The 26,203-nt window shown below is 46.9% G+C and overlaps 1 protein-coding gene across 2 annotated transcripts in view; it reads left to right on the top strand.

Annotated features, from left to right (window-relative positions):
- Positions 1 to 15,689, top strand: part of UBE2W (ubiquitin conjugating enzyme E2 W) — a 223,414-nt gene extending 207,725 nt beyond the window's left edge. The window contains exons 6-8 of one of the 2 annotated variants that reach the window (XM_069220361.1): positions 1,749 to 1,808; positions 7,154 to 7,218; positions 15,093 to 15,689. In XM_069220361.1, the coding sequence (XP_069076462.1) occupies positions 1,749 to 1,808; positions 7,154 to 7,218; positions 15,093 to 15,554 (587 nt within the window). In that variant the 3' untranslated portion in view covers positions 15,555 to 15,689. Of the gene's footprint in view, positions 1 to 1,748; positions 1,809 to 7,153; positions 7,219 to 7,588; positions 9,182 to 15,092 lie in introns of those variants that run through there. The other variant, XM_069220362.1, reaches the window with a different exon arrangement.
- Positions 15,690 to 26,203: the final 10,514 nt, after the last annotated feature.

Raw genomic sequence — 26,203 nt, 5'->3', positions numbered from 1 at the left:
TTTATTGTTTTTTTACATTCGCTCCCCTGGGGAGGCAAATTTATTTTAGGGCATTTCTGCCCATCTTGGGGGCAGATTAGCCTATTTTTCTTAGGCCAATCTGCTCCCAAGGGGAGCAGAAACCACTAGACACCAGAGATTTTTTTTGTTGCACCAGTTTCACGCAACGGGAGCGACCCCGTAGGCAAGGGCTGCTCCCCTGGGGGGCACATCTATTTTAGGCCATTTCTACCTCAATGGGGGCAGATTGGTCTATTTTAATTAGGCCGATCTGCCCCCAAGGGGGGCATAAAACACTTGACACAAGGTTTTTTTTTTTTTTTACAGATGGGGAGCGACTCTTTAGGCAAGAGTCGCTCCCCTGTGGGGCAACTTTACGTTAGGACATTTCTGCCCCCTTGGGGGCAGATCGGCCTATTTCTATAAGGCCGAAAGGGGGCAGAAACCACTTAGGCACCAGCGATTGGGTATGTGTGTTTTGTTTGGGGGGTGCAATGGTCTCTCCCCATAGAGACACATTACTGTTGGCCATTTCTGCCCCCCTTGGGCACTCCAAATAAATGGGGACAAAGTTGTTCTGCCCACCGGTGGGCAGATGGGGCAATTACCTCCAATCCACTCCCCTGGGGGGGGGGGGTGGGTAGAAAACCTAGATGCCAGGGAACTAAAAAAAAAAAATAATAGTGGGGTGGTGGCTACCAACCAGTATGGGTATGGTTATGCCCCCACCACAACTGAAGGGGGAAACGGTCTTTCAGCTCTCCCCCCACACACTAAAAGGTCTTATCCCAATCGCAAGGAAGAGGACATTTGATTTTTTGGGTTTTGGTTTTACATTTGGGCCATGAGAGCTTAGCTTACTCTCAAAATCGCCCCACTTGGAATGGTGAGGGCTGCACTTTTTGGACTTTGGGACGCTGCCATGTAGAAAAATCTACGCAGCTTAGACACATCTGAAAATTAAACATCTGGGTGAGTCGAGGGTGGTGTGCTTCACATGCACCGTGCACTATTTTCTTACCCACAATGCTTGGCAAACCAACTTTTCTTGAAATCACACATTTTTCCCACATTTTGGTGATGGAACCTTCCGGAATCTGCAGGAATCCATAATATGGCTACCACCCAACATTGTCACATCCATACTGATAAAATTTCTGCCCCACTTGTCAGCGTAAAAATAGTTTTCTTCAAACTGCCCTTTTGGACCCTCTTTGGTTCCCCCTCACTTTCAACATGTTTTTGGCTCTTGCCTGTTACAAGCACAAGTGAGGTATTGTTTTTATCGGGAGACTGAGGGGAACATTGGATGGTAGGAATGTTGTGCCGGTGCAGTGATCCCACACAGAAATGTGGGGAAAATGTGATTTTGTAATTTTGTTGATTTGGTTTTTTTTAGCTAAATTTGAGGTTTGCTGATGATTCTGGGTAAGAAAACACAGGGGGATCCACCCAAGTCACACCTCCCTGGACTCCCTCGGGTGCCTAGTTTTCAGAAATGTTTTGGTTTGGTAGGTTTCCCTAGGTGCCAGCTGAGCTAGAGGCCAAAATCCACAGTTAGGCACTGTGACAGAGGATACCGTAAGGAAGGCAGTCAGCGGTTTACTGTTAATGTGTCTTTATTAGTTAGTACTAATGTTGCATAGTTCATGGTTTTGTTTGTTTCTTTGTGGTTTTGGATACAAGTTATTTTCTTTATTCTGCCTTCTGGGTTCACGGGGTGTTCCTCTTCTGTTTCTTTCTTCCAGATGGGGTTTCAGGAGGAGAACATGGAGAAGAAGAAGATAAAGACAATTGTTGGTGGATTGGTAAGTTTCTTGTTTTTTTGTTTTTTTCTTTACAATTGTTTTCTCTTGCTCTGACCTCTTCTACTGTCTACTGTTCTTTTCTTCTGATTCTGCTCTCATTCTCTGTCTATCTTTTCTTTTCTTCTTTTCGTCTCGGCTATCATCTAATCTTCTGCGGTTTTCTCTTTTCTCTATCTCTGTTCCTGTCTGGCGTATCTTCTCTTACTCCCCCCCCTTTTTTTTAGTTGTTGTTGTTCTCAGAGTAAAATGTTTAAAAAACTAAGCCATCTTGGATTTCTTCTTTTATCCCTTTGAAAATAAACAACTACTAAACTAAAGATCTGACCTTCTTCTGTCTTGTTTCTCCTTTGTGTCTTGTATGTCTTGATACACAAACAAAAAAAACAAAAAAACAACCAATATCAATAAGGATACACTAACGTTATATCGTCAATCCGGCCTGGCCACATCCCGCTCGTACTGCCAGTGGTTAGAACCATGTCCTCCGTAGGACCGTACCTGCCAAGGCCACGCTCTCCCCAGAGCGTGGCCGGTTGTTTGGTGTTTCAGCCTCCTGGTCCTCCTGTCTCCGGATCAGGGAAGAAACCGCCGTCGTCATGTTCCACTCGTGGGGCCTGGAGTCTGCATTGAAGGTGCTGATTCGGACGGAACGTCCGACCTCTCTTTGGTGTACGCCGCGTTCCTCCTTCTATGCCGCTTCCCGAGGTCCTCTTGCTGGTGCTGCCGCTGCCATCCAGGTCTCGTCAGGGAGGGTTTTACAAACCCCACCGTCACCTGATGTGTTGCCGGATTGGATGTTGGTGGTATTGCATCCGGGTCAGGCAGGCCGGATGCGATGGTGCCCTGGGGTACTGCTGGCTTGGCGCTGGCTCGGTCGGCCGTGACATTCACCTCCCCTAGGTTGTGGCTGATGGAGCCACACAGCAGAAGGATACCGGGACAGGAAATCAGCATTAGCTTGCTGTGAGCCTGGGGAATGTTGTACCTGAAAGGAGAAAGATTGCAGTGACAAGAACCATCGGAGGACCTGAGTGTTAGTATCCTTATGACGAGCCAACCAGGCCAAGGGAGCGTGATCAGTAAGCAAGGTGAAGGGGCTAGGTAATACCGTAGGGACTCGACAGCCCACTTAATCGCCAGACATTCTTTCTCAAGGGTTTGATAATGTTTCTCGTGGGGTAATAGCTTGTGGCTTAAATAAACTATGGGATGATAGAAGTCATCCTCATCCGTCTGTGACAATACAGCACCCAATCCCTGATCAGAGGCATCTGTTTGAACCTGGAACGGTTTACTGAAATCAGGACACCAGAGCACCGGTTCAGATGTCAAAAGGGTCTTTAGCTGTTGAAAGCTGTGCTGTTTGACATCAAAGAGGGAGATGTGGTTGGGTGTGTTTTTCCCTAACAAGTCAGTGAGAGGGCCTGCTATCTCCGAGAAATGAGGAATAAACCATCTATAATATCCCACCATTCCAAGGAAAGCCTGGATGTCTTTTTTCTGACGTGGAGGGGAATTTGTGTGATGGCCTGTACTTTCTCAACTTGGGGCAGCACTATACCATGTCCTATAATGTACCCTAGGTGTTTAATAGAATTGTTTCCTAACTTACACTTCTCAGGATTGGCCGTGAGTTTGGCTGTCCAAAGAGCGTGCAATACTTGTTGTAAATGGAGATATGATATTCCCATGTAGGACTATAGATAACTATATCATCCAGATAAGCGGCTGCATATTCCTGAAATGGATGTACGACCATATATATAAGTCGTTGGAATGTGGCTGGTGCCCCATGGAGACCGAAAGGTAGGACGGTAAACTGGTAGAGACCTGAGGGGGTGGCAAAGGCTGTTTTTTCTTTGTCTTCTTCCTTAAGTGGGATTTGCCAATAACCCTTAGTTAAATCTAGGGTCGTCATATATTTTACTTGTCCTAACCGTTCCAATAATTCATCAATCCAGGGCATTGGATACGAATCAAAGTGAGACAGAGCATTCACTTGTCTAAAATCAATACAAAATCTGGTAGTCCCGTCCAGCTTCGGGACTAGGACTATCGGGGGAACACCATGGACTGGAGGAGGGTTCAATAATACCAGCTTGTAGCATGTCTCTAACTTCCTGTTCCTCCACCTTTCGTTTGGCTTCTGGTATTCTATGTGGTTGTTGTCGGACCACTCTATCCCCTATGGTACGTATATGGTGCTGAATCATGTGGGTTCTGCCTGGTGTTTTGGAAAAGACATCTAAGCTAGCCTTGACAATCTCTCTTAATTGGGTCATTTGTTCTACCGAGAGAGTCTCACTGAGTTGGGGCATTATTATCTCGGTTTGTTTAGTTACTCCAGTGGGATGTACCGGAATATCGCTGTCACTTCCAGTGGTTATATACATATTCGTAGGGGACTCATACTGTGTTTTAAGCAGATAAATATGACATATTTGTTCCCTACCAGACACGTTTGGGATTTCAATCTTATATGTTATAGGTGTAACCTGTTTCAGGACAGCACATGGTCCCTGCCAACGTGCAAGTAGTTTGTTCTCGGAGGAGGGTAACAGAACCAACACTTTGTGTCCTGCTGTTAGGCTACGAGGGCTACTGTGTGCATCATAGTGTTTTTTTTGTTTCTCTTGGGCTTCTCTCAAAGTCTTATGGGCTTCTTCCCATATTTTGTGTAAGTTTTCTTTGAGGTCCTTCGTATAAGTGAGAATGTCTTTTAGTTCATCCTCCGTCTCCTCCCATTGCTCAGCCAACATTTCTAATAAAGTACGAGGCTGTCTACCAAAAAGAAGCTCAAAGGGGCTATGTCCGGTAGATGACTGTATATTGGTTCGGAGCGCATATAGTACTAGGGGTAATTTTTTCTCCCAATCTTTTCCTGAGTCACTTATGACTTTCCTCAGCAGTGTTTTAATAGACTTATTGTAGTGTTCCACAAGACCATCTGTTTGGGGGTGATATACGGATGTCCGAATTTGTTTCACCCCGAGGGTGTGGCATACTTTGGACATCAGTCTAGACATGAAGGGAGTAGCCTGATCTGTGAGGATCTCCTTGGGAAAACCTACTCATGAAACGAACTCTATCATGGCCTGGGCTATGGTCTTGGTGGTCATGCTGGCTAGTGGGATGGCCTCAGGATACCTTGTAGCGTAATCCACTATGACTAACAGATATTGGTGCCCCTTTACGGAAGGGATTAACGGACCCACTAAATCCATTCCTACCCTGGTGAATGGGACTTCTATTATAGGAAGAGGTTGAAGGGGAATGGTGCGATCGTGAGAAGTGTTTATCAACTGGCATTTTGGGCATACCTGGCAATGTTTTCTAATATCACCATGTACCCCTGGCCAATAGAACCATTTGAGGATAGCCTCCTCGTTTTTTTCCCTCCCTAGGTGACCTTCCCCATTGTCCCCGTGAGCTAGGTGGAGGACTTGTTCCCGGTAGCATTGTGGCACAACCAAGTGTGGTTTTCGATCAGGGGAGTCTGGACATACTCCATACAATAACTCATTGGTGAGTGTAAAAGTAGGACCTACCGACGGGTTATCAGGTGATAATGCAATTTGCCAAGCATTCTTCAGGGTAGGATCTTCTCTTTGGGCCTGCCGAAAGTGTCCTGCTATGGACATTATGGCCTCTGGGATGTCAGATACAGGGGTTGTCGTAGAAACAGTCTCCTTCTGATAAAGCCGCTTTTGCTCGCGTTTTGTGTTTTACTGAGTTTTCTTCTGGGACTATTTCCCTCTATGTGGGAGAATATGAAGGGGGGCTACCTTCCACCAAGAGTCTGATATGTGATCCTGATTTGTGGTGTTTAGCAGCTGGGGAAAAGCTTCATAGTTGGTTCCTATAATCATGTCTTCCCCTAGTTCTTGAATTACGCCCACAGAAATGTACTCCTCATGCCCTCTCAAATTGATCTCTACAGTGGCTACAGGGTATGCCTTCCTGTCTCCATGTACACATGTAATTAAGACTTTGGTATTGGGGTCCCACTGATCTGGTTGTACATAGGTCTGTTTTACAACACTTTGACTGCACCCGGAGTCAGTAAGTACGTTCCTCCTTTCTTTATTTACCAACATGGAGGTGGTGTATTTCACCGTGTTGTGTCCTAGGCATAACACACGACCCTTCGGCATTCCTATCTCCATAGGTTCGTCCTGTTCTTTTTTTAGTGGGCAATGTCTGGCTATATGGCCCACTCTGCGCAATGAAAGCATTGTGGATCTGTCATGAATTCTTTGGAAGGGGTCGGATGAGGGACACTGGATCTGTCACTACTAGGACTCGCTATCGATTTGGCACAGAGGGGTTTGGAAGTAGGGGCCCGGGAGGTTGTCAGAGTGTTTTTAGGATGGGCACCTCTAAATTCACGAGCTCGATGGAAGGCACAGGCGAGATCTATTGTAGTACGGTTAGTGAGATCAGAATGTTGTCTAATCCAGTTTCTGGTGGTGGGTGGGACGGCATCCAGATATTGCTCCAGAATAACTGCTTCAAACATCCCATCTTTTGAAGTCTCAACGGGATTTAAACATTTTCCTCTGCATGGTATACCCTATAATACAGAGTGCAGGGATTTTCCAGTGGTATCCATTTTGTCTGATGGAACCGAACACGATAGCTTTCCTGGTCCAGACCTATTCTTTCAAGAATAGCTTTCTTGATTTCGCTGCATGGAGTTACTCCTCCAGGGTTGACGGCCTGATATGCCGCCTGCAGATTGCCTGTTAATAATGGGTCAATATATTGGCTCCATTTCTTAGTTGGCCATTTGGCCGAACTTGCGACCCTCTCAAAATTAGTAAAGAACGAGTCTGGGTCCTCATTATCATGATACTTTTGAAGGACACTGCTAGGAACATTGGGATGTACACTGGTATTGGCTATGGTTTCTGTTAGCTTTCCAAGAGCTGTTTCATGTACCAGTTGGTTGTTCGCAATAATTGTGGCATGGCTTTTCAATGCGGTCTGTAATGCTTCTTGTTCTTCCTTCGCCTCTTTTAATTGCTCCTCCCAGACCTACTGGAGATGCCTCTGCCCTTCTGCTAATTGTGCTATCATATCGGCGAGGGATGGTTTGTCTTCCATTACGCTCCCTTGTCTGTTGGGGAATGCTTATGTATATCCCACTTCGGACACCACTGTGACAGAGGATACTGTAAGGAAGACTCACAGCCAGCGCTTTACTGTTAATGTGTCTTTATTAGTTAGTACTAATGTTGCATAGTTTATGGTTTTGTTCGTTTCTTTGTGGTTTTGGATATGAGTTATTTTCTTTATTCTGCCTTCTGTGTTCACCGGGTGTTCCTCTTCTTCTGTTTCTTCAGTCCAGATGGGGTCTCAGGAGGCGCACATGGAGAAGAAGAAGATAGAGACAACTGTTGGTGGATTGGTAAGTTTTTAGTTTTTTTGTTTTTTTCTTTACAACTGTTTTCTCTGGCTCTGTCCTCTTTTACTGTCTACTGTTCTTTTCTTCTGATTCTGCTCTCATTCTCTGTCTATCTTTTCTTTTCTTCTTTTCGTCTCGGCTATCATCTAATCTTCTGCGGTTTTCTCTTTTCTCTATCTCTGTTCCTGTCTGGCTTATCTTCTCCTACCCCCCTCCTTTTTTTAGTTGTTGTTGTTCTCAGTGTTAATAAAAAAAATGTTTTAACTAAGCTGTCTTGGATTTCTTCTTTTATCCCTTGGAAAATAAACAACTACTAAACTAAAGATCTGACATTCTTCTGTCTTGTTTCTCCTTTGTGTCTTGTATGTCTTAGGGGGATAACGTTGTACAATGCTACTTCTGTAGAAAAACCCCTATTAGAACACTTCAACTGAAGAAGATACACACAAAAAACCAACCAATATCAATAAGGATACACTAACGTTATGTCGTCAATCCGGCCTGGCCGCCTCCCGCTCGTACTGCCAGTGGTTAGAATCGTGTCCTCCATAGGACTGTACCTGCCAAGGCAACGCTCTCCCCAGAGCGTGGCCGGTTGTTTGGTGTTGCCGCCTCCTGGTCCTCCTGTCTCCGGGTCAGGGAAGAAACCGCCATCGTCGTGTTCCACTCGTGGGGCCTGGAGTCTGCGTTGAAGGTGCTGATTCGGACAGAACGTCCGACCTCTCTTCGGTGTGCGTTCCTCCTTCTGCGGCGCATCCCGATGTGGTTCTAAAAATTCTGGACCCATGTAATTTACTTTGCCACAGCAGTACGATTTTAGTATCAAAAGACCGATAATGACTAGTACACTAAGCATGAGCATTTTCGCTCAAGTCCAGCAGCGTTTTCACCTCGAAATCACCATTTTTGTCCTGAACTCGTGGCTCCCATTTTATACACAGCAGCCATTTTTAAAAGTTGCCCTCACATAGGCTTATAATACAGTCAGATTTGATTCCAAGGACACGTACACCTTGATTGACTTTTCTCTAACCTGGGCAAGATGGAACCATTGCCTCAGGCCAAACCTGTTTGGTCAGTCCCTCTCCCAGTGGCCGAATCAGATAGCATCAAGGCACACCATGCCATAAAACCCTTATTATCGCTCACACACCCTGCCTAATCTTGCTCCCACCTGCACCTGCTCTTTTCTTCTTCTTACTTTACGAGGGGGAGGTGCCCGTTTTTATTGGGGGTCCACACTTATCTGATGTAAAATACTAGGCCTTGCCGGGTAATTTATTATGGGTTGGATGACATAAAATATGAGGTTTCATCATGACAACTGTTTTTTCCTTTGTAGTGAAAACATGTGAATGACCAACCAAAATGTCAAGAATGTTTGCCTGAAACTTAAAAAACTGTATATAAGGAAACCTGACTTTGCATTGAAACACAGTCTCCTGAGAACATACAAACCGTGCTGTTGTACTTCTAGGACGCTTGTTACTTGGTTGCAGCCAATAAATTCGATCTTTGACTTCACCTAGAAGACTCTGAGTTTCTGTGGTCTGAATCAGGAAAGTACCCGAGGTCTTTGGGTGTACCCTGGCACCGCTGGGTTACCGGATCAGTACCGGTTCTGAAAAACCCAGTACCTCAGTTGGCGCCCAACGTGGGGCGATACCAGCAGTACCGGTCCAAGCCTGAGGTCTGTGAGGAGCTTCGTGTGAAAATTCTGGAGGAAGGCCGCCACTTCATCGACCCCTGCATGTCGACGTGGTCCGAAAGTCTTTGCTGCGAGGTTCCCCGCTTCCCGACGGCTACGAAGGACTGCTGCCCTGGCTATCGCCCTGATTTGGACCCTTGATGTTTGGTAGAGCGAAACGATAAGACGAGTCTTCTGGTGACGTCATCGATTTTTTCAGTTAAGTATAAGTGGAGCGTCTCCCAGTCCTTAGTTGGACACTTGGTTTGGTCCTTAGTTGGACATTTGGTTTGGTATCCCTTCGGGATCACTTTGATTTGGAACTTGCAAGTACCAAAGCCGAAGGACTCGTGTATTCACGAGACCATCGTAAACGATAATCCTTTGAAGGTTGAAGCTAGACTATTGAGCGAAGATGCCTGGTCTTAGCAGACTTGGAAATTTGTTTTGTCTTGGTTGTAAAAGGGACTCCCGGTTGGAGGACTCATGTCCGGTTCCTCCGATTGGAACTCCAACCTATGAACTATATGTGAAGCACGGAGTAGGCCCCATCACATATAATGAAGTATGGATCCGTTACACCAGAAAAGATGGTGTTTTAAAATGGCCTCAAAATGGTGGCTTTGACACAGAAATCTTAGATAACCTCGAAGTTAGACTTTTTAAGAAGAAAGCCCGGCCGGCAATGTTTGATTCTTTCCGCTTATGGCGTAAGGAAGCCAAGCAAAAGGAAATTAAATTAGCTAAGAAAAATAAGAGAGAAAAAGGTATTTCGATTATGCAAGCTGCTATACAGTTTAAAGATAACGAAGTAGAACAGTTGAATGAGCAGTTGCATAGGCAACATAAAATGACAGTAGATAAATGCTATCCAGTTTTGCCGCCTGTCCAGCAAGATGCAGCAAAAGACTCTGAAAAAGATCCCCTAATGTTGCATTTGCTAAGTTCGCCACCACCCTATGCGCAGAATGCCACGGCACCTCCGCAACCTCTAGTTGCACAACCAGTGGTTGCATTGCCTCCTGCTCCTCCACAGCACCCACCAGCTATTCTTCAGTTGGTTCCTATTCCTTCGGTGCAGCCTCCTCAAGGGCCACCGGCTTTGACATCTGCTCTGCCTTTACTTCCTACAACTTTGACTACTATAGCGACTACCACTCCTGGTACTGTTTCTGACACTGCTTCTGTCTCTGCCTTGTCTCATTCTGTTTTTCCTCCTGTTCATTTGTCAACCTCTCCCTCTGTCCGTCAGAGAATGACAAACACTGTGACTAGTCTTTTATCCCCTCTCTTTGGGTCATTAGCTACGACCCCAGTTTCAGAGCGTAAACAATTGCGTAGCCAATTGCCTGATGGTAGGGAGAAAGAGACACTGAATTATTTGACGCATAAATGGGTTACTGAACCAGCGAGATATGAACTAGAGTCTGTTATGGATGTCTTCCATCAGTGGGAAGAACCGAAACAGAGATACGTTTTTGAGAAAATGTGTACTTTTCTTTCTGAGGATTTAGAGGAAAATGGTTTGGAGCCCAACCCGCCTAAGTTGTGTCATGTACGGTTTGATTTTGCGACAGGTTTGATTGTGAGTTCAGATGTCGAGAAAGCAGTTGCGATGTTATTGTCGTTTAGGACTGAAGGTGTTTCCAGGTTATTGTTTAAATATGATTCTTCTGCTAAAAAGAAAGGGAAACAGTACCCCATGAGAGAAGTTCCCCCACAATGGAGGGAAGGGGACCCAAATGCTAATCCACCTGTCCTGCCTCATTTCCAGCGTGTATGGGTACACGTTCCATGGAAGCGAGCTGAAGTTTTAGCCCTTAAGCAGACATTGCCTGATCCCGTAAGAATCCTACAGGGTATTACAAGGAATTGTCACAGACTGCGGGGTCTTGCATTATGAATTTAGCTGACATAGACATGTTGTTTGGGAATGTTGTTCCACAGCCTTTATGGGGAAAGATTCACCATACAGACCATGCTCAAGAGTTAGGTGACACATGGGCTAATATTGCTGCTGCAGATGCCCGACAAATTGGTGGTGCTAAACCTGAGCCTTTAGTGACAGAGCTTCCTGGTAGGATTATTGATTACATGAAAACTATAATGCCTGCGATGTGTGTAAACTGGGATAAATTGTCTGCATGTAAGCAAAAGAAAGAAGAAACGGTATCAGATTTCTTCACCAGGTTTGAAGAAACGTTTGTGGACCACAGTGGTCAAGATATGAGCACGGAAGGTGGTCAACGTTTGTTCGTCGATAAATTTGTGCATAATCTGCTTCCTGAGTTGTGTAAAAAGTTAAAAGATTCAGAAAGTTCTTGGGCAGTTTCCTCTTCAGCGCAGATATTGGCTACTGCACAGTACTACGAAAATAGAGATAAGGATGAGAGAGATAGAGTGGAGAAGAAAACTAAAGAATTGAAAACGAAGGTTCTGTTACAACAAGCGTACCCGCCACGTGGTGGTCAAAATAGTGGTGCACAGAGTAACTATCAGAACAACTATCAGAATAACTATCAGCCCCAACCGTTTCAGAGAAACTCGCAAAGAGCCGAGTATGCTCAACCACGTATCCCAGTAGGTCCCAATCAGTGTTCATACTGCAAGGAAGAGGGTCATTTCAAGTATAGTTGCCCTGCTTTGCTACAGCGCGCAAATGGTACTTCTGGTTTAAGAGGTCGAGGTGTTCCACAAGCACCTAGAGGAAGAGGACGTGGATATGTTCCGCAGAGCGCGCGCCCATTCCCCCCTCAAAATTCAATGAACAGATTTGATCAACAGGTTAATGCATCTGGGAGGACGGCTCAGCACTATACTGATGATTACTATACAGAGGATGAGCATTTGGACAGTAATGATTGCTAGGACAGCCATAGACAAAGAGAGGGAGTTGTTTCAGTTCCAGTAGATCAGAGTGGGCCTTATGTTAAGGTGATTGCATCAGGTGTGTCAGAACCTTTTCTGTTGGATACTGGTGCTACCAAGAGTTCTATTATGCACTCAAAACTCCCTGGCGCACCTTTGTCTGGCGAAACAAATGTATCAGTAGGGTTTTCCGGCACCCCAGTTAGAAATCCGATTTCTAACCCTATATCTCTTTCTGTTGGACCTTGTAAATTTGAAACACCCCTTATTTTGACGACCGGTTGTGGCGAGAACTTGTTAGGATTAGATCTGTTAAAGAGATTGTATGCGACACTGTATTGCTCTCCTTCTGGAGTGCAACTCACATTGGGTAAGAAAGTGGTTTCACCAATGTATTTGTCAAAGGACAGATTTCCACCAGAATTTTCGTCTCTTCCTAATACTCTTTGGGCTACTGGACCTAATGATGTAGGTCTTTTGGAAATTCAGCCATATGTGATAACATTAAAAGCCAATGTTAAAATGCCACGTATTCCCCAATACAAGATCTCTAGTGAAGGGGAAAAAGCGTTGTTAGCAATTATTTGTGATCTGATTGAGAAGGATGTAATTGAAGAGACAAGAGGCAACGTTTGCAATAGTCCTGTTTTGCCTGTCTTGAAGCATACTGACCCTACTCAGCCACCTGTTTATAGGTTTGTAATTGATCTGAGAGAGGTGAACAAAATAGTTGTGCCACAGTTTCCAGTCGTCCCCGATATCACTGCATTGTTGACAATGATTCCAGCTTCAGCCACTTGGTTTTCAGTTATAGACCTGAAAAATGCTTTCTTCAGCATCCCTATTGCAGAAGAGAGCAGGGACATTTTTGGCTTCAATTTGGGAGGACGAAGCTTCAGATTTAAGAGAGCTCCTCAAGGCTATTGTGAAAGTCCATCTATCTATAGTCAGGCTTTGAAAGCACAGCTTGACACTCTTATGTTACCTGATGGCGCCACTCTCATTCAATATGTCGATGATTTGCTAGTTGCTGCAGATACTAAGGAGATCTGCAAAGAAGCAACATTGTCATTATTGCGTCATTTGTCTGATTTACACCACAAAGTGTCCCTTTCAAAGTTACAGTATTGTCAAAAAGAAGTGACCTATTTAGGTCATCTCTTTTCGAAGGAGGGAAGGCAACTGACCCCAGAAAGAATCAGGGCTGTTGCAGCAATGAGTGTGCCAAGAACACAGAGAGAAGTGCATGCTTTCTTGGGTATTACATCATATTGCAGACAATGGATACCTAATTTTTCGTTAATAGCCAAACCCTTGGTGGCATTAACTTGTAAAGATACACCAAATCCCGTCCCTTGGTCTGAAGATTGTCAGAAAAGTTTTGTCGAATTACGTGATGCATTATGTTCAGCTCCTGTGTTGGGTACCCCCAACTACAGCAAGCCTTTTACATTGTATGTCCATGAGAAAGAAGGTTGTGCGTTAGCAGTTTTGACACAACAGTTTGGAGACAGGGAGCGTCCATGCGCCTATTTCTCTTCAACCTTAGACCCAGTAGCTAAGGCACTACTGAGCTGCTTAAGAGCGGCAGCGGCAGCTGCTGTTTCTATCCGACAGTCTGCTGGTTTAGTGATGAATAACACATTAATCGTAATGGTTCCACATGCAGTGGACACGTTGTTAAACAGAACCAAGACACAGCATTTAACTAGCGCTCGATTGTCAGGTTACGAGTTGACATTGTTAGCAAGCCATGTACATATAAAAAGATGCACTACACTTAACCCAGCTACGTTATTGCCAATTGTGACAGAGTTAGATACTTCTGAACAACATGATTGTCTCCATAGAACAGAAGAAGAAACGAAAGGGAGAATAGACCTTCTGGACACTCACCTTGCAAAGAGTGATGGTACTTTGTGGGTGGATGGTTCATGCTTTAAGGTCCCGAATGGTGACACGACTGCGGCGTATGCTGCGACAACTTTGTGTACGATTGTTGAAGCTGCACGTATCCCACACAATTCAGCCCAAGCAGCTGAGTTAATAGCCCTAACAAGAGCATGTACAGTATCAAAAGGAATGAAAGTGACTATCTATACCGATAGCCAATATGCGTTTGGTGTGGCCCATAGTTTTGGGCGTTTGTGGAAGGAACGTGGGTTCCTGACCTCGCATGGAACTAAAATACAGCATGGTCAGTTGGTAAATGAGCTCCTTGATTCACTTACTTTACCGTTGCAAGTTGAGTGTGAAGTGTAGCGCACATAAAAAGGTGACTGATGATGTTGGTCGTGGGAATGCATTTGCTGACGAGGTCGCAAAAGAGACGGCAAGGAATGTGATGAGCCGAATGTATGTTGCGGGCCCTGCAAGATGGATTGGTGATGTTGGAATGTGTGAAGACACGATAGAAAGCGTGAAATCGATTCAAGCTGAAGCCACAGAGAGAGAATTGAGTGTGTGGAGAGAAAGTACGGGTAAATTGGATGCGAATGGTTGGGTCGAGTTGTCAGAACATCAGAGATGGTTGCTACCCGATGCGTATGTGCTTGCAGTGGTTACAATGGCTCATGGAATGGCTCACATCAGCTTGAAAGGGATTTGTAAGTTGTTGGCCCCAGTATGGCAAAATACAGGAATTCCCAAGTGTGCAGAAAATGTGGTTAAAAATTGCATGGTATGCCTGAAGCACAACCCTGGTAGAGGAACCCCAACTCCAGCTGGTCATTTTGCACCTCCTACGTATCCGTTTGAGGTTTTGTAGCTAGATTTCATCCACATGGAGAGGTGCAACAACTTAAAATACGTACTTGTTGTTGTTTGTGCCTTTTCAAGATGGGTGGAAGCCTATCCCCTAAAAGACAATACTGCGCTATCCACAGCCAAAGCCCTTGTGAAAGAGTTCTTCCCTAGATTCGGAATGCCGAGAATGATCTGGAGTGACAATGGAAGTGAATTTGTGGGTCAAGTGATGAAGAAAGTATGCGAAGGGCTAGGCATAAACCAAAAGTTTCACGCTGCAAATCACCCCCAATCAGCTGGATTAGTGGAGTGCTATAATGGCACTCTAAAGCTAAAATTGGCCAAGATACAAGCGAGCTCTGGTCTTAAATGGCCTGACGCTCTACCCTTAGCACTCCTATCAACCAGAATGACTGTGCATTCACGAGTGAAACTTAGTCCTTATGAAATAGTCTTTGGCCGCCCGGCCAATATATGGGGAGTGCCCAGGCCCAAGAAGTTTAGTGAGATAGAGCATCCTGTTTTGCTTGACTATCTGTATGAATTGACGGCTAAATTGCGTGTTTTACATCAACAGGTCCACGACACCCTGCCTCCGGTCTCTGAATCTCCAGGTCATCCCATTGAGCCTGGATCCTGGGTTTTAATAAAGAACTTTCAGCGAACCAAAAACGAGCAGCCCAGGTGGACCGGACCGCACCTCGTTCTTCTCTCCACAAGATCAGCTGTTCGAGTAGAAGGGAAGAAACACTGGATCCATGGGACCCATTGCAAAAGGGTATCCCTACCTCTGCCATATGACCGGTGGGTCCAGGAAGGTGTCGCCGACTCAGAGACTGAAACCGTGCCACGTTTTCTGCCTTTCAGCGATGCACGAATAAAAGGAACACTCACTGAGAAAGAAAGTGATGACATTTTACAATCAGCAGTATCACCGTCAGTTCGATTGGACACTACAGAACCTGAACTCCTTTTTCAGGACCACACGATACCTGGGACTAACCGTTATAATCTACGACCAAGAATAAAGGACAAATAAAACAGTTTACTTTTCTTCCCTTTAGCAAAGTTCTCCAATATGGAAAATTATTTTTGAATGACTTTTTGTTTTTTGTGTTTTTCGAACCTCCATCCGGGTTCAGCTGTAGGATCGTGGCTGAAAAGACTTAGGGGGGTAGCCTGTGGACACAAGGTCTACAGGTCTGGTTTGTTCTAGGGCGGCCTGGAACATTCAGAACACTCCTAAGTGAAGTAAACCAACCGCCACGAACGGCAACGGTTAGAGGATGGAATCTTTCCAAAATGGAGAACATGTTGAAAGACTGAGTTTTAAGAAGAGAATATGTGAAACGATAACCAGGAAACGGTTTTTGCTGCTGTGCATTTTTATGTTATTTAGTATACTTATGTTTTTTATAGGATATGTTTTATTCTGTTTTAACGTGATATTGGCACCCACTACCTCGTCTACACCTCCTCCTTCCACTGTTTCCCCACATTCTTTTCAACTCCTCCCTAAACATGAATCTGCTAGGAGACTAGAGTTCATTAATAACTCCTTCATCCAGCTTTTGCACCAACACCAACTAGTGATAAATACAACTAACTGTTGGGTGTGTGGCCTTATGCCTCACACAGCAGATAAAGGTATCCCTTATCTGATCCTGCCTTTCAGCCACAATGGTTCCGTGTGGGCATTCAGAACGATATTGATCTACGCACACTACCCCCTACGTTTTGCGGAAGACAACCCTAAGAAAAATGCTTTAGTTAAAGGTATCATAGACATGATGAAGGACAATATCTTCTACGAGACTATCCCCAGAGATGAGACAATAGCATATATAGGATGGAACATGACCGGATATGAAGCCACAATGAGTGAGAAACAGCAAGCTAAGATATCTTCCCTGATTTGGGTTGTACCCCATCAGGGTCACCTGTGTCTGCAAGGTACTGGCAAGAATCCCAGAGCTCAGCTAGGGGAAAGCGTCTGCACTGAGACATATGTCTTCGCATCTCAGACCTCCCCTCTGCTCTTGGCAGCTAAGGGTACCTATTTCATCTGCCATGATAGAGCCTTTACATGGTTGCCCCCTGACTTTTCGGGCACATGCTTCGTTTCGTTCCTGTTGCCCCCTACCTACACAGCAGCGGCAGATTACCACAAGACAAGGATAGTTAGAGGTGTCTTCAGTGAAGAAGACACTGCAGGACAAGAATTTGGGGACTTCGTAAAGGGTTTTCTGCCGTTCTGGGGACAAATAGGTAACAGCAGGAGCATAAGGCAATTGATAAGAGTGGTTGAATCCACCGTGACTGAAACCGCTGGTGCCCTTGGTAACTTGACTGCTGAGCTCCAGTCGGATCGTCTTATGACCCTTCAGAACAGGGTCACATTAGATGTCATACTTGCAGACCGGGGTGGAGTATGTACATTGATCCAATTGAGTTGCTGTGTTTTTGTCCCAGATAACGCTCCAACAGTATACCAGGCCATCTCCAAACTGCATAGAATTTCCAAATCTATTCATTTAGATAGAGGAGATTGGTCATTAATGGGATGGTTCTGGGAACTGATATCAGCATGGGGATGGAAGATTCTGATGGTCATTGGGATGATCTTGGCCATTCTTTTCCTGTTCTGTCTATGCGTGCAGTGTGCTCCTGCGATATGTGGCCTCTGTGTTACATCATGCATAAGGAAACCTGCACCAAGAGACGAGCTAAATACTAGGATGATGTTACAGCAACATCTCAACGACTTTAGAAACATAGACCTGGACTCAGATTAGCATGAGAATAGGTTTATTGCCTATGTAAGGGCAAAAGGAGGGTTTGTGGTTCTAAAAATTCTGGACCCATGTAATTTACTTTGCCACAGCAGTACGATTTTAGTATCAAAAGACCGATAATGACTAGTACACTAAGCATGAGCATTTTCGCTCAATTCCAGCAGCGTTTTCACCTCGAAATCGCCATTTTCGTCCTGCACTCGTGGCTCCCATTTTATACGCTGCAGCCATTTTTAAAAGTTGCCCTCACATAGGCTTATAATACAGTCAGATTTGATTCCAAGGACACGTACACCTTGATTGACTTTTCTCTGACGTGGGCAAGATGGAACCATTGCCTCAGGCCAAACCTGTTTGGTCAGTCCCTCTCCCAGTGGCCGAATCAGATAGCATCAAGGCACACCATGCCATAAAACCCTTATTATCGCTCACACACCCTGCCTAATCTTGCTCCCACCTGCACCTGCTCTTTTCTTCTTCTTACTTTACGAGGGGGAGGTGCCCGTTTTAATTGGGGGTCCACACTTATCTGATGTAAAATACTAGGCCTTGCCGGGTAATTTATTATGGGTTGGATGACATAAAATATGAGGTTTCATCATGACAACTGTTTTTTCCTTTGTAGTGAAAACGTGAATGACCAACCAAAATGTGAAGAATGTTTGCCTGAAGCTTAAAAAACTGTATATAAGGAAACCTGACTTTGCATTGAAACACAGTCTCCTGAGAACATACAAACCGTGCTGTTGTACTTCTAGGACGCTTGTTACTTGGTTGCAGCCAATAAATTCGATCTTTGACTTCACCTAGAAGACTCTGAGTTTCTGTGGTCTGAATCAGGAAAGTACCCGAGGTCTTTGGGTGTACCCTGGCACCGCTGGGTTACCGGATCAGTACTGGTTCTGAAAAACCCAGTACCTCACCGAGGTCCTCTTGCTGGTGCTGCCGCCCAGGTCTCATTGAGGAGGGTTTTACAAACCCCACTGTCACCCGGATGTGTTGCCAGATTGGATGTTGTTGGTATCGCATCGGGGTCAGGCAGGCTGGATGCAATGGTGCCCCTGGGGTATTGCTGGCTCGGCGCCGGGTCGGTCGGCCCGTTACAGGCGCTTTCCAAAAAACAAGTCAGATTTCAAAGTAAAAATGTGATGTGTCCATATAGCGTTTCCTGTCTCGGGCATTAGGCCTACCCACAGAAGTGAGGTACCATTTTTATTAGGAGACTTGGGGGAACACAGAATAGAAGAACAAGTGTTATTGCCCCTTGTCTTTCTCTACATTTTTTCCTTCCAAATGTGAGACAGTGTGTACAAAAAGACCTCTATTTGCGAAATGCCATGTAATTCACATGCTAGTATGGGGACCCCAGAATTCAGAGATGTGTAAATAACCACTGCTTCTCAACACCTTATCTTATGCCCATTTTGGAAATACAAAGGTTTCCTTGATACCTATTTTTCACTCTTATATATTTCACCACATGCACTCCTGTATACCCGGTATATAATGGAAACCCACTGTGAGGTGCAGCTCCCTTATTGGCTCTGGGTACCTAGGGTTCTTGGTGAACCTACATGCTCTATATATCCCCACAACCTGAAGGGTTCAGCAGACGTAACGGTATATTGCTTTAAAAAATCTGTCATAGCTGGAAAAAGTTATAGAAGAAAACATGGACAGAAAGGGCTCTTTTTTCACCTCAATTTCAATCTTTTTTTATTTTAGCTGTTACTTTCAGTAGGAAATCCTTGAAGAATCTACACAAATGACCCCTTGCTGAATTTAAAATTTTGTCTACTTTTCAAAAATGTTTAGCGGTCCGGGATCCAGCATTGGTTTCACACCCATTTCCATCACTAACTGGAAAGAGGCTGAAAGCACAAAAAATAGAAAAAATGGGGCTTGTCCCAGTAAAATGCCAAAATTGTGTTGCAAAATGTGGTTATCGTCTGATTCAAGTCTGTTTGTTCCTGAAACCTGGGAAGATGGTGATTTTAGCACCACAAACCCTTTCTTGATGCCATGTTCAGTGAAAAAAAAGACAAGCTTTCTTCTGCAGCCCTTTTTTCCCCCAGTTTCTTTTTAATGAAATTTCAGCTGTATTTTGGCTACTTTCTTGGTCTCCTCCAAGGGAACCCACAAGCTCTGAGTCCCTCTAGAATCCCTAGGATGTTGGAAAAAAGGACACAAATTTGGCATGGGTAGCTTATGTGGACAACAAGTTGAAAGGGCCTAAGTGCAAACTAGCCTAAATAGCCAAAAAAGGCTTGGCAGCGAAGGGGTTAAATACAGAGAAATGAGAAGAAAAATGTTAATTTGTGATATTTACATATGTAGAAACAGTTATGGTGGCAGAGAAGGGCAGGTGGATTCAGTTCAAATGTTAGTCCATCTCCCCTAAAGAAACTTTTTTCTCGTTCACACAATCCTCAAATCAGTTTACCGATGGGTTTTCACTGCAGGTGCTCTTTAGGAAGCTCTCCATCAGGGCAAGGACTGGCGCGGGTGGGCCTGCTTGGCCGAAGTGAATTCTCACGAGATATGCAAAGAGCTCCTATAGCCAGTGTTGGAATTATACAAGTCAGTTGGCAGTTTTTGCGAAGGTAGATTCACTTCTTCTAGTGCGAGGATCTGTTTATGCCTGTGACGCCTCACTTGACAAGTTCCTGCCCCACCAGCTCCTGCGACCTCTTCTACCAACGCATCACAAGTTGACAAATGTTAAACATACTGCTAAGGTCTACTTAATTCAGAATTGTAGATTGTTATTAGTCTGTTTGGAGATAGTAATTTCTCTGGGAGGCTGGTGGTGATTGTCGACAGGGGGTCCCAAAAATATATTATGGTCGGGCTCCCATGAAAGATTGTCATAAGCCTGATGGCATAACCTGTCACTTAAATTTCTACCAGAGTTTTGCTCTTCAATTCCATTTTTGTTATTCGTCATGTATCAGTACAATTGGAAAGAGAAAAATGATTGCAGAGCACAAAATATGCCATTTTACCTGATGTAGTGAACCACCTGGACAGTATGAGGTGGCCAGATGACCTATATGTAGAACACTCACACCCTCTGGCCAGAGGTTATAAACAAAAGGGTTGTAGACAACTTGTGGTCTTTATGCCCATACCCTAATTGAGGAGCAGGGTTATTCACTGGAGCATGGTGCGCAAGAGGTTAGACCTCATATAGCAAAAGGGCTACTGCTTTGAGCCCCTTCACAATTAGTGACGAGGGCATATGACCTGCCCGTGCCTCACTCACCACACTGAGCACTGCTTGGACTTCGAGTTGCACCGCCAACTGACCTGGCATGACGACAAGGCACAACGGCCAGCAACACCTTCTAGGCCGCAACCTCCCTCCCGGCCTGAAGACCTGTCTATGGGGTTGCCTCAGCCTTTGGCAGCCGCAGCTCCTCTGCGCCTCCACCCCTATCTGGGAAACCTGTCGTCAGAGAAGCTACCACCCGCTGGCCTATCAGTAAGCTGCACACCCGGATGAGGACATGTGGCCCTGCCCACATCCAGCCTGATACCTCCACCGCAATGGAGCACGTTCCAGAAGAGAAAACAAAAAAAAGTAAAGCCCAGCTGTCCCACATCGGGAGAGAACTGACAGGAAAGTGCGCTGGTGGCAGCTTAATGAGTGAGAACACCACGGACAAGGAAAGATTGCAGTACAATGTATCAAGTGAAGTGAACTAGCAAAACAAAAATAATGAAGAAAAAAAAACCAAAGGAATGACTGATGAAGAAATACGACCTAGATTAAAGCTGCAATAGACACAGAGGGTGACAAGGGCCTAGCCCAGCAGAGGCCTCAGGAAAAAAGGAGGACCCCTCAACCCAACACGAGAGAGAGCAGGACAAATACCCTGCATGTGCACCCACCTAATACCTGGCACAGTTTGACCCATCAATATTGGCGCACCCTACAACTCGCAAGGAACGGCTCAAGCCACCTCCCGACCACACATCTCAGCAGCTGCGGCCCTCAACCCAGTGCACAGACCGTGGTGGACAATGCAAACGCACCCCGCGGCAAGCAAAACAGATACGTGGAAATTGCTTGTCAGGCCATACCACCATTCAGTGAACTGCCAGACCTGGCCACAGCCGCACCCCGCTGGTGCATGTGAATAGAAAATCTTGTCTACTTTCTGGTGACCAGAGAAACAGACGGAACTGTCAAATGATCACTTTTACTCCACTACGTAGGAGATTAAGGGGGTCATTCTGACCTTGGCCATAACACCGCCGCGGCCGCGGTAAACCGCCACGGTCATTCTGACCCACAACTGCCAAACCGCCAAACACCCAACCTCCACTGAAGGCCGCCACATCAGCGGTCAGCGATAAACTGGAGATGACCAAACCTCCACCGTCACGCCAACAGAAATACGCCCATGCCATTCCGACCCACGAATCCACGCGGCGGTCTTTCAATCGCGGTATTCCATTGGCGGTACACACCGCTGCGGTCAAAATACACACACTTACAGTACAAAACACAGCCACATTGGACAATACGAAATACACACACCTGATACACATACAAACACCACTCCCACACACCCATTACAATATAAAACACACACCCACATCACCCTCAAACCCCCACAAATTGAAATTCAGAGACAAGGTGCAATACACAGAGAGAGAGCACAGGGAACGCAAACCACAACACACACAGGAACCCAACATCATCACCCACACCACATCTACGCACAAAACACCACACACCACCACACTCATCACCACAAACACCACCCCACACCTCATCCACACCACCCCATGGCACCCCAAAGACACCCCAGGTTCTCGGACCAAGAAATCAGGGTCATGGTGGAGGAAATAATTAGGGTAGAGCCCCAGCTCTTCGGCACACAGGTGCAGCACACCACAATAGCCAGGAAGGCGGAGCTATGGCAAAGGATCGTCGACAGGGTCAACGCTGTGGGACAGCATCTCAGAAATCGGGAAGACATCCGAAAGCGCTGGAACGACCTACGCGGGAAGGTGCGCATGATGGTGTCAAGACACAACATCGCTGTGCAGAAGACTGGCGGCGGACCCCCCCCCCCACTCCACCCGAATTCACAGCATGGGAGCAAGAGGTCTTGAACATCCTGCATCCTGAGGGCCTCGCTGGAATAGGCGGAGGAATGGACTCTGGTAAGTCTAATCTCAACTACTTCATCCCCCCCAACCACCAGCATGCCAACCCACACCCCCACCCTCACCCCCAACCCCCCAGCACACATCCTCCCTGCTAATGTCTCACCAGCACAACCCACCCAACCCAACACCAACCCCTGGATGCCAACACAAACCATGGACACCCATCACCTAAGCATGACCACTGCACATACCCATCCCCCCCCACAAACCACCCTCACAACTCCTCCCACAAGGGAATGCCAGCACTGGGGGACAAGGGCACCCATAAATCGCACGCCATGGCACACACAGAAGCAATAACCATACTCTTTTACCCCTGCAGGGCCCGAACGCCAACACACCGGCCAGGAGGGTCCAGAATTGTCCATCCCACCCCCAGAACAGGCCCCCAGTGATGACAGCAGCTCTGTCGACCTAGTACCTGATGACCAGCCCGGACCATCGGGGACCTCTGGGCAGTCGGTTACCCTCAGGCAGCCACAGGCCACAGCAGACCTACCCCCCTCTGGAAACACCAGCACAGCACCCACCCAGCGGGCCCATGCCTCTGTCTCCAGGACAGGTCAAGCAGCGGTGTGTCTACCAGTACAGGGCACCCAGGGTAACCCACCACCCCAACAACAACAGGGACCTGGGGGCAGTGGTAGTGGGCACACCGTCCAGGGGACAGAGGCCCAGGAACAAAGGGGAACTGGGAGGGCTGCTGTGCGACAGAGGGAGGACAGGCCTAGGGAACCCACTGTCCAAGAGGCCCTCACCACCATCATGGGAGCGTACCACCACTCCCAAGAGACGATGGCGACGGTCCTGGCCAGGTTCCAGGAGATCCAGGCCATGCAGGAGGAACAGTACATGGGGTCCCGGGAAGAACTGCGCAGCATCAGTTCCGCAATGGGTACAATGGTGTTGGCACTCAACCAGATTGTCACCACATTGCGGGACCATGTGGCCCCCCAAAGGGCCCCTGCCACTAGCATGGAGGAAGAACAGCACACCACCTCCGCCGGCGCTAGTGGTCAGGATGCCCCGACACAACAGCAACGGCCCACCCGGACCCCACCCCCTGCAGAACAAGAACCACCCGCAAGAAAGGCCTGAGATCTAGGAAGAAGACAGAGTAGGATGTCAAGACCCCCACCATGTACGGATCCCCCCGGATGTCATCCCACTGTCCCACTTGTTCACCCTGTCCAACCTTGAACTGCCCCTGCTCCACCTTCCACAGGCATATGGACAATGCACCTGTGCGAACGAGAGTCTGGACTCTGCCATGGACATGCCTCCACCATCACCCATCACCCTTTTTGAACTATACACCTATTTTTCCACTTCAATAAACACAATTATTGCACAAAAACCATCTGGAGTCTGCTATTTTTTTTTTTTAATCCAAATGTATTCGATATAACCAACCACAAATTTCTAATTACATTGTGATGACAACATACCAGTGTCACACAGCGGTAGTCCATGGGGAAATAAACCAGAGGACTCTCCGTGGGGACCAGATCACTGAAATAGGAAGTGAAATACACAACTAAGTTACCATACATTGGGGTGAAAGGTCAGACAGTAGAGAGCCAGTACTGTTACAGATATAATACAATGCAGGAGTAGATTCTTACCAGTGTGTTACTGGAAATACTGCAGTATCACTCTGTCCCTGTTGTCTGTGTCGTCCTCTTCGTCTTCCTCCTCTTCACTCTCCGCAGGCTCCACAGCGGCCACAACACCACCATCTGGACCATCCTCCTGCAGGAAAGGCACCTGGCGTCGCAAAGCCAGGTTGTGAAGCATGCAGCAGGCCACAATGATATGACACACCTTCTTTGGTGAGTACATTAGGGATCCACCAGTCATATGCAGGCACCTAAACCTGGCCTTCAGGAGGCCGAAGGTCCGCTCGATCACCCTCCTAGTACGCCCATGGGCCTCATTGTACCGTTCCTCTGCCCTGGTCCTGGGATTCCTCACTGGGGTCAATAGCCAAGGCAGGTTGGGGTAACCAGAGTCACCAATTAGCCACACATGCAGTCTCTGTAGCTGTTCCATCACATAAGGTATGCTGCTATTTCGCATGACGTACGCGTCATGCACTGACCCTGGGAACTTGGCATTTAAATGGGAGATGTACTGGTCAGCCAAACAGATCACCTGGACATTCATCGAATGATAACTTTTTCGGTTCCTGTACACCTGTTCATTGTCTTTTGGGGGGACCAAAGGCACATGGGTACCATCAATGGCACCAATGATATTGGGAATGTGTCCAAGGGCATAGAAATCACCCTTCACTGTAGGCAAGTCACCCACCTCAGGGAATATGATGTAGCTCCGCATGTATTTCATCAGGGCAGACAACACTCTGGACAATACCTTTGAAAACATAGGCTGAGACATCCCAGATGAAATGGCCACTGTAGTTTGAAATGATCCACTGGCCAAAAAATGCAGTACTGACAGCACCTGCACTAGAGGCAGAATCCCTGTGGGTTGGCGGATGGGTGACATCCGGTCTGGCTCCAGCTGGGCACACAGTTCCTGTATAGTGTCACGGTTGAGTCTGTAGGTGAGTATGACATGTCGTTCTTCCATTGTCGACAGGTCCACCAGCGGTCTGTACACGGGAACATTCCTCCGTCTCCTCGCAAGTCCCAGCGGACGGTGCCTAGGAAGGACAACATGGAGCACAGAGTCAATCAACCCACAGGTAAGTACCCACAGCATGCACAGTACACGAATCTTTCTGGATTGAATGGCTAGTATGATTGTCAGTGCAAGGCCTAGCCATGTGTGACGCAGTAGGAATTAAGCCATGTGGGCCCTTGAAATGGCGGCTGCCTGACCTGTGAAGTGTGACAATGTGAAGTGAGGTCATTGCGCTGGCGTGGCACACCGTGGCGGTAGGCGGTCGCAGTCCGCGGCGCAAAGCCGCATTGGACAACATTGAACCCTATGGGTTTCAGGAGCCAATGGCGATGAGCGCCGGCGGTCGCGGTGCGCACCGCCGCGGCCGTAACCGCCATTTTCTCTCTGCTTAATCACACGAGACCTGAGCATCCACAGGAGAGGACCTATACTGCAAGTGCTGCTGTGACCTCGGTCTGGAAGTGACAATGGCTGCTGCGACTGGGGAAAGGGCCCCCGCCTTCAGTTCCGAAGAGTTGGAGAAGCTCGTGGACGGGGTCCTCCCCCAGTATGCGCTACTCTACGGTCCTCCAGACCAACAGGTGAGTACACGGGGGGCAATGCATAGTGGGCAATGCCTGTGATGAGTGGGGAGGATGTACGATGGAGGGGAGGGGAGCGAATGACGAATGCATGGCACGACAGATGAGAGCATGTGCCACATGGCAAGTTTGGGGAGGGGGGGGCCACTCACATCGAGCATGCAGAAAAGTGATGATGTTTCTTTTCCCCCCCTGTACATGTCACATAGGTCAGCGCCCATCAGAAGATCGACATTTGGTGTGCCATCGCCAAGGACGTCCGGGCCCTGGGGGTCCACAACAGACGGGGCACCCACTGCCGCAAGAGGTGGGAGGACATCCACCGCGGGAGCAGGAAGACCGCCGAGGCTCTGCTGGGGATGGCCTCCCAACCTAGGAGAGGTGCCAGTCGTACCTTGACCCCCCTGATGTCCCGGATCCTGGCGGTGGCCTACCCCATCACCCTCAAACCCCCACAAATCGAAATTCAGAGACAAGGT

The sequence above is a fragment of the Pleurodeles waltl genome, chromosome 2_2, assembly GCF_031143425.1.
Source record: "Pleurodeles waltl isolate 20211129_DDA chromosome 2_2, aPleWal1.hap1.20221129, whole genome shotgun sequence".
NCBI lineage: Eukaryota > Metazoa > Chordata > Amphibia > Caudata > Salamandridae > Pleurodeles > Pleurodeles waltl.
Note: the sequence above shows the minus strand (reverse complement) of the source record. Positions and strands in the feature narration are given on the sequence as shown.